This window comes from Homarus americanus, unplaced genomic scaffold (genome assembly GCF_018991925.1).
Source record: "Homarus americanus isolate GMGI-L3 unplaced genomic scaffold, GMGI_Hamer_2.0 scaffold18789, whole genome shotgun sequence".
Classification (NCBI taxonomy): Eukaryota; Metazoa; Arthropoda; class Malacostraca; order Decapoda; family Nephropidae; genus Homarus; species Homarus americanus.
The window spans coordinates 1,057,501-1,066,746 of record NW_024728725.1 but is presented as its reverse complement, the minus strand read 5'-3'; the positions used below and the strand labels follow the sequence as shown (position 1 = coordinate 1,066,746).

General features: G+C 40.6%; 1 protein-coding gene and 1 long non-coding RNA gene across 2 annotated transcripts in view; both read right to left on the bottom strand.

The window, feature by feature from the left end:
- Positions 1-5,994: 5,994 nt before the first annotated feature.
- On the bottom strand, positions 5,995-6,982 carry LOC121866201. Its single transcript, XR_006088938.1, has 2 exons — positions 6,572-6,982; positions 5,995-6,521 (listed from the first exon to the last, which is right to left on the bottom strand). It is a non-coding gene; the product is annotated as an uncharacterized LOC121866201 (long non-coding RNA).
- Positions 6,983-8,464: 1,482 nt separating this feature from the next.
- Positions 8,465-9,246, bottom strand: part of LOC121866203 (lachesin-like) — a 46,738-nt gene continuing 45,956 nt past the window's right edge. Inside the window, exon 10 of the mRNA XM_042365809.1 lies at positions 8,465-8,770. Within this exon, the coding sequence (XP_042221743.1) occupies positions 8,622-8,770 (149 nt within the window). The 3' untranslated portion in view covers positions 8,465-8,621. The remainder of the gene's footprint in view (positions 8,771-9,246) is intronic.

Here is a 9,246-nt window from a genome sequence, read left to right as displayed (position 1 = left end):
ACAGTACATAGGTCACAGGTCACAGTACAGGTCACAGGTCACAGCATACACACAGGTCACAGTACAGTACACAGGTCACAGCCAACAAACATCGAGAAATTTACAATAGAAAAATAATGTGTCCGGCGGAGTGTATAAAAGGAGTTATGAGCTGTGGGGGTGTTTATCTCTCTCTCTCTCAGGTGTTAAGGAGCCGTGGGGGTGTTGTGTGTGTGTGTGTGTGTGTGTGTGTGTGTGTGTGTGTGTGTGTGTGTGTGTGTGTGTGTTTCTTCTTCTCTCTCTCTCTCAGGTGTTAAGGAGCGTGGGGGTGTTGTGTCTCTATCTCTCTTTTTGTCTTCACTTTTTTATCTCTCTCCTCTCTTTCTCAGTTGTTAAGGGGTCAAAGATGTCTCTCTCTATTTCTCTCTGTTTATATATCTCTATCCCTTTATCTCTCTCTCTCTATCTCTCTCTCTTTATCTTTCGTCTTGTGATTAATATTGTTGAATTATTAATTATATCGACCTTTTTTTCATATTTTTCAATTAATTTCCATTTTTTATGTAATTTGTTCTATTTTTTAAATATTTTAATAGAAATATTCAGTTTATTAATCTCATTATCTTTATTTTCTTATTTTTATACTTTCAATATTTTTTATTATTCGTCAGTAAATGATTTATTGTTTATTTATTTATTTAATTTTTGTCGTATTTTGATTTTCCTTCATTATTATTGTATTTTTACTTTTATAAGGTAAGAGGGGGGGTTGATGAGGAGGAGGTCGATGATGGGGAGGAGGAGGAGGTTGATGATGGGGGTGAGGAGGTTGATGATGGGGGGTGGAGGAGGTTGATGATGGAGGAGGAGGTTGATGATGGGGGGAGGGAGGTTGATGATGGGGGGAGGAGGAGGTTGATGATGGGGGAGGAGGAGGAGGTTGATGATGGGGGAGGAGGAGGAGGTTGATGATGGGAGGAGGAGGACGATGGGGTGAGGAGGATTTGATGATGGGGAGGAGGAGGAGGTTGATGATGGGGAGGGGTGAGGAGGTTGATGATGGGGGGTGAGGAGGTTGATGATAGGAGGAGGAGGTCGATGATGGGGAAGAGGAACAGAAAGAGGAGGAAGTTGAGGAGGAAGTTGAAGATGATGATAATGATAAGGAGGTTAATAAGGATAAGGAGAGGAAGAAGAGGAGGCGAAAGAGGAGAAGGACGAAGAAGAGAAGGAGAAAAAGAAGAGAAAGAAGAGGAGGGAGAGAAAGAGGAGGCGACCCCCCTCCCTCAGTAAGTGTGGCTTAACTCCTTAATTACCCGGTCGAGGTCTTGCCCAACTACTTTACTTTTATTGGCCAAACATCCTCGCCAGGGAGCCATTGTGGGGAGAGGCAGCCAGGGCGTGTGAGGGAGGGAGGGAGGGAGGGAGGGAGAGAGAGAGGGAGAAGTGCGGGAGAGAGGGAGGGAGAGAGGGAGGGAGAGAGGGGAGGTTAAGGATGAAGAAACAATTATTAGACAGATACTATATATCCACACTTCATCCACCAATACCTATCCACACTTTATCCACCAATACCTATCCACGCTTCATCCACCAATACCTATCCACACTTCATCCACCAATACCTATCCACACTTCATCCACCAATACCTATCCACACTTCATCCACCAATACCTATCCACACTTCATCCACCAATACAAATCCACACTTCATCCACCAATACCTATCCACACTTCATCCACCAATACCTATCCACACACCCACACATTTTTATCATCTCACACAACTTATAAAATCCCGTTTATTTTTGGTTCTAACATTAAATAACTTTCAAACGTTGTGTTATATTCAGGTGATGTCAATTAGCTTTCACCTGAGCATTAGCCCCGGGAATTCCCTAAGGGCTACGCATGTTGAATATGTCTGTTGGAAAAAAAAGAGGGAAAGAACTAGAATACTTCAGGGTCAAGGGATAAAAGATCAGGGGTTAAGTGTGAGGGGTCAGAGGTGAGGGGTTAAGGGTGAGGGGTTAAGGGTGAGAGGTTAAAGGTGAGGGGTTAGGGGTGAGGGGTTAGGAGTTAAGGGTGAGGGGTTAAGGGAAAAGGGATAAGGGCTAAGGTTAAAGGTGAGGGGTTAAAGGCCAGGGACTAAGGACCAGGAGTTAAGGGTGAGGGGTTAAGGGTTACTGGTTAAAGTGTCAGGGGTTAAAGGCCAATGGTTAAGGGTGTCGGTAAGATCAAAGTCTATAACACGAAGCCCATACTTACAAACTTCTTCCGAATTCCTGAGAAAAACTTATATTTTTTCTCACTATTAGCGATAAATTTACGATACTTTACGAAAAACCAATATAACTTACGATAACTTAACATAAACTTAAGATAATATACAATTACTTTACATAACTCAAAGTAATTATTATTATTATTATTATTATTATTATTGTTTTTATTATTTTTATTATTATTATTATATACTTGAAGTACAAGACAATACTATAAACTTCCAAAAGAACTTCTCCTGGACCCCGAGAGAGAGAGAGAGAGAGAGAGAGAGAGAGAATAGGTATAACTCAGGTATTCGTCCCTCACAAATAGGACTTACAACTATGCTATTGGACATTGATGGTATCGATCACCTATAATGATGCTTACCTGGGTACTGACGGAGGAGGGTAAGGGTGTGGCAAGGGGCAGGGGACAATGGAGGCGTAAGGGGGGGGGATCAAGCTGTGAAGGGTCAGTGTTGGGTTTGGCTGTGGGAGAGTGCGTGATAGTGTGGGTGGGTGGGTGGGGGGGTGCGTTTGGTTACGCTAGGACTTACTTTTATTAACAGAACAGAAAAGATTACCGTAATCGCGTGAATAAAGTAGTACTCAATAACAGCATTTCAATTATGGACTTTTAATGCCATTTTTATCATTTTGGTTATATAACTTATTCGTTCATGTGTCGTGTGTTCGACTTTCAGTGCACTCATTTACCCAGCGGCAATTAATATTATCGTTTTCTTTCAAGGACACAACTTTTCTATAAAACAAACATTACAGAGGTTAAAGGTACGATATCGGAACATTATCGTCATCTTGGAGGTTACAGCTTCTTTAGATACCATTAAATTACACGAAATTTTATCTTTAACTCCAAGTGGATAATATTCAGATATTATAACATTAATCTCCGTCTAAAATAAAGAAAATGGAACCCACCTCAGAAAACGGGACAGATGACGGGAGAATATGCTGTCAGACGCTAGCAAGTCACCCAAGGACAGGTTACTAATACCTCCAATTGCCAGAACCAGGAAGTGAATTTAAACGGAGATAATTTGATATTTTTTCACCCTAATATTTAAGACAATAGCGACATTAATAATTAAATAGTATATAATCACCGTTGGAAATGGGAGTTATTAGTATAGTATTTTCCATTTGTTTTCTGCCTTTGTATTACGCTCTTCGCCAAATAGTACACTTAAATTAATGTTACACACTTGTTGATTCTGTTCGATAAGTACGTTTCTCTTTTACACTTAAATCTGGTTCTTAAGTAAAAAAAAAGTATTGTTATACACTTAAAACTGTCAAAAATAGTACTTACTCTTACTTAAAATTGTTCCATTAGTGAAAAAATGCACTTATTGCTTACACTTATTAAACAGTTGAGTAACACCAACACTTATTGTTCACAGTTACATATTGTTTACAAGTAAGAACATGTATAATGTACCATTTCACACTTAAAAACAATAATGTGAAAAATACACTAAATGTTTACACTTAGGAACGGTAACATCTCGTCCCTTCACCACCACAGATCCAACTAACGACGGGACCCGGCCATGTGACACGCTGAGGACGGCGTTTAATAAGAGGTTGTTTGCTCGTTAACGTCTTGTTTCAACTACTGGCGGGAACCAATAGGATCTCTTCCGCCCTACACCTCTTTAGTATTCTCTTTAAAACTTGTAAGTTACTTTTTTTTTAATCTTACGTGGGATATGATGAAGTGCTTATTTACGATATGTTATTAGCGATTTTACTTAATTTGGGGGATCAGTTTATCGTAGTGTAAGGGAGGTAGTTGAAGCCTTATGAGAGAGAGAGAGAGAGAGAGAGAGAGAGAGAATAATCTGAGACGTATTTTGTCAAGTATTTTATAATATCCTACTCACTCGTGACTGTCAAGGGATACCGGGTCCCACAGTCTTAAAAATGACGCACCGGAACACAGGCGACCCAAACACACGCATATCCCTACCACCCCCCTATACCCACCCGCCCACCCAAGGGAGCCGAACAACCCCTCCCTGCACCTCCTATACTCACTCGCCCACCCCCTCCTTCAGATCTCCTGCCCCAAGGGTAAATCACCAACTAATCATAGTAATGAGGAGCTTAGCTGTCCCGGGGTTCCTTTTGTTTCGTGTGTGTCTCTCGCTACAATGGGCCACAGATTACGCTCAATTATTAATTTTAATGACGCGAATATATTAACGTTGCTTTGGGATTCTGTACCAACGAGGCTCTTGTTGTGTGTGTGTGTGTGTGTGAGTGTGTGTGTATTGTGTGTGAGTATGTATACGTATATAAGACCTTTACGTGTGTTTAAAGAGGAAATTTTTGAGGGAAAGAGACGTAATGTAGGTTCGAACATTTTTATATATTGTGTAATGTATCGAACAATTTAGTCTTGTATATTTTAGATTCGCGTTTAATTTAATAAAAACAAAAACTAAATAAATATTCATATAAGCTTCCTCTTACATACGAGTCGATAATATTGTACACCTATTTCTTTCTGTTTTGTTGTGTCACCCTAACATTGGCTCATTCAGTGTTCAGATTTAACCTTAACGGCCAATAAAATTAACTTTTTGTCATTAAGAGTGATAGTGATTGGTTGTTGTTTTGTTGTCATGTTATAATTTGTCTTTTTATTTCGTCTGTGTTCAGAAATACATCGCTAGTTTTCTTTGCTCTATACTGAACATAATTTACTCAAAGTTATCTTACGAGTTACTGATGTATTTCACCAACTGATCAGTATTTTATTAATTTTACAGAGAGAGAGAGAGAGAGAGAGAGAGAGAGAGAGAGAGAGATGAAAACAGAAACGGAAATAGGAAGGTAAAGGAATACTGAGAGAGAGGAAGAGAGAGAGAGAGAGAGAGAGAGAGAGAGACTGTACTTTATGGTAACCTTCTAAGACTTCAGGAAAGCTTTCAGGTGTCGGTCAGAAGGTTAATGAGGGACACACCTGGTGAAGGGAAGTTTTTAATGAGGTGACAGTCTTACTTACCTGTTCTCTCACTTACCTGGTTTTCTCTCCTGTCTCACTTCTCTGATCAAGTTCTCAAGGCATCGTAGGTAGAGAATTGCACCAGTCTTTATTTGGCCTAACCTAACGTAACCAAACCCAACGTAACCCAACCAAATCTAACATAACCCAACCAAAGTTTAATTTACTCAAGACATAAACTAACCTAATCAGGCTTAAACCCGATCTAACTCACCCTAACCTTGATAAAACCTAACCTAACCTAAATGAGAAGAAGCTAGTGTGGGATTTTGTTCACTGAGAAACCATTTTGTGGGTTTTTTCAAGTGGTATTTTGTCTCGTGTTATATTTACATAATATTGTGGGTATTTATTTTCCAGTGGGGATTTTATTCAGCTAAATTAAGGGATTTTTTGGGGATTTTTCTGCAGTGGGATTTTACTATGGGAGAATGTAGGAATTTTTCTTCAATACTGGGATTTTATTTACTGTGTGATAGTCAAGCATCTGTTTGGATCTTTTCAGTGTTTTATTTCCAGTGGGATTTTTTTTCTCATTAAGATTTTTTCTCTGGATTCGTTTTTTTTCTTCAGTGTTTTTTCAACTATACATTTTTTTCAGTAGAACAAAATTTTTCTTCTGACTCTCTCTCTCTCTCTCTCTCTCTCTCTCTCTCTCTCTCTCTCTCTCTCTCTCTCTCTCTCCACCACAACAGGTTAATAAAACACACAGGAAAACTTTTTATCACGATTTTTTTTTCTCATTAGATATTTATTTGAAACAATCGACAGGAACTTCTCAAGAACAACCTTTCCTTATGTCACTGTATTATTTTCTGTAGTTATCATCAAATACAAATGAAGGACACACACACACACACACACACACACACACACACACACACACACACACACACACACACACACACACACACACACACACACACACACACATACCAGATAATTTGTTATATAATTTTGACAATCTATTTACAAACATAACTTAGATAATTGAACACAAAATTATATTTAAATAACATGAGTGAATGTCAATTAATTCTTTCTTTCTTTTTATATATACAAAAGAATATATAGCATGAAGCAGTGGGACATTGGTAACACCTGTCAGTCTTAACCTTGGTAACACCTGTCAGTCTTAACCTTGGTAACACCTGTCAGTCTTAACCTTGGTAACACCTGTCAGTCTTAACCTTGGTAACACCTGTCAGTCTTAACCTTGGTAACACCTGTCAGTCTTAACCTTGGTAACACCTGTCAGTCTTAACCTTGGTAACACCTGTCAGTCTTAACTAGTTGCAATAGACTGTAGGGAGACAAGCTGTGAGGAACCTCCATGGTATGTATGTATGTATGTATGTATGTATGTATGTATGTATGTATGTATGTAAGGTATATAGTTCAGACTGTGTGTGTGTGTGTGTGTGTAAATTCATGTTCCATCTCATAAACAACAACGTCAGTACGAGCATTCAGTAGCGCCTGGCAGAACATATCCAGGCGTATGTTCGCTCGCCTGCTGCATGTACTGGCGATCTTTTTTTACATGACAAATGTGATCAGAAACTTAAACAACCTTGTTATTATGTCAGCCCCGGTACTAGGTCAACCCCGGTACTAGGTCAACCCCGGTACTAGGTCAACCCCGGTACTAGGTCAGCCCCCGGGACTAGGTCAGCCCCGGTACTCAGGTACAGCCCCGGTACTAGGTCGGTGTCAGGTACTAGGTCAACCCCGGTACTAGGTCAGGTACTAGGTCATCCCGGTACTAGGTCAACCCACTATGTCAGCCCAGTACTAGGTCAGTACTAGGTCAGCCCCGGTACTAGGTCAAACCCGGTACTAGGTCAACCCCGGTACTAGGTCAACCCCGGTACTAGGTCATCCCCGGTACTAGGTCATCCCCGGTACTAGGTCAACCCCGGTACTAGGTCAACCCCGGTACTAGGTCAACCCCGGTACTAGGTCATCCATATTACTAGACCAGCTCCACAATCAATACTACTAATATCAATATCTATGAGGGGAGGAGTCTGAGGTTAGGCGAGAACTGTAGAGGGAATAAATACCTTATACATGCAACCAACCAGCTATTATTAGTATCATTATTATCATTATTAATATTTACACTTATGCTCTCTATGTACGAGGAAGTGGGATTGGGGGAAGGAGAGGGAGGGAGAGGGAAGGAAAGGGGGGAGGGAAAGGGGGAGGGAAGAGGGAAGGAAAGGGGGATTAAATATATATGTATAGAAAAAATACACAAGGCATCACATCTTCATCACTATTAATATGTTTATATACAACGTCCGATGAGCTTAAGACGGCAGACACAGCATATTGGTGACGTCACTTTGGCAGAAGGAACACAAACAAACAAATATTGGTGGTGGCGAAGTCAAGAATCAACGATATCGAACACAGTGTTTGTAAATCATGGCGGTGGTGGTGGTGGTGGTGTTTACGAGAGAGAGAGAGAGAGAGAGAGAGAGATAGAGGTCAAAGCTCCACTAGAAAAGGTCAACAAGGTGATGGGTGGTGACCTATAATTCCTTGTGCTTGACCTGTGTACCAGCTCAATCAACCACCACAGTTAACCACCAAAAACAACCATTTAACCACAATTCATCAACATTTAGCAACCAATATTCAAGATCAACCCCATTTTCACACCATTTTACTCAACCAAGCACCAACCATAACCAGAAACCATTATCTACCATTAACCAGCGTCTACCATCGTCCGTGGGTTTGTGCGTCTGTCCAGTATGTCCAAGAGTCCGTGTGTATGGTACGTAGGTCCGTGGGTCAGGTCCGTGGGTCTTGTCCGTGGGTCTACGATCGTCATGGGCTTAAGATCATACATAAGATCTGATAGGAGACCCCTTCCCCCCCTTCCCCCTTCCCCCTCACCTATGCCATGAGGAAGGGGGGAGGGGGTAAGGGGAGGGGGAGGAGGAGGAAGAAGTCACCATCATTATCACTATCATCACCAACACCATTTCTACTACCATTATCACCACTATTACTACCACCAACACCATCATCATCATCACCACTACTACTACTATCACTATTATCACCATCAACACCACCACTACTACCACCATCAAGAACTACCACCACCACCACCACCACCCCCACCTCTTCTACAACTACTACCACCACCACCACCATCACCACCACCACTACCACAATCCACCACTGCGGCTACTGTGGCAATGAACACACACACACACACACACACTCCTCTCAGTAAAACCACCACAATCTAATATACCTTAATATATTACTAGTAAACTCTGTCAACAAAACACACCACACGGGGCCCCCCTAAAAAAAATCATGTACGTCCCCAAACAACTAGAGGGAAACTCCACAGGCCAATCAAAGCGAAGACTAATCTGATGCTGGTATGTGAGTGGCTGCTGCGGGAGGCGTTGGAGGTTTCGTCGTAGTTAACGTGGCCAAGACTCGGGTGAAGGAAGATATCTGAAACATCATAAAAAACGGAAAATTGAGTTTTAATGGCGGACTCAAACAGATATAAAATTAATTTAGGTTTATGGCTACACTACCTTACTCTGAGATTATTATCCTCCCTCCTCCAGGTCATAAAAGGAGGTTTAGTTTTACTGAGTAATTAAAAAAGAGATACAATAAAGTTTAAAATGATTCTTTCTCACGTACGATTAATGTGTATCCTCCTGTGGCCTAAGATTATCAAAACATGACTATTTTTCTCCCCTCTTGTCAGTAATAATAAAGGAATAAGAGACAGAGAATAAAGAGAACAATAAAGAAGAATAAGTGTAATAACAAGAACATAAAACAAACATGATAAACACAACAAAACATACAAAATTTTGACTTCGTTATATTCAAACTTCTTCACTGACGTTAATAGTGAATAGTGATGCTCTCTTACCTTATATATAGTGCTAGGGGGTATAGTGAGTGATGGTGAG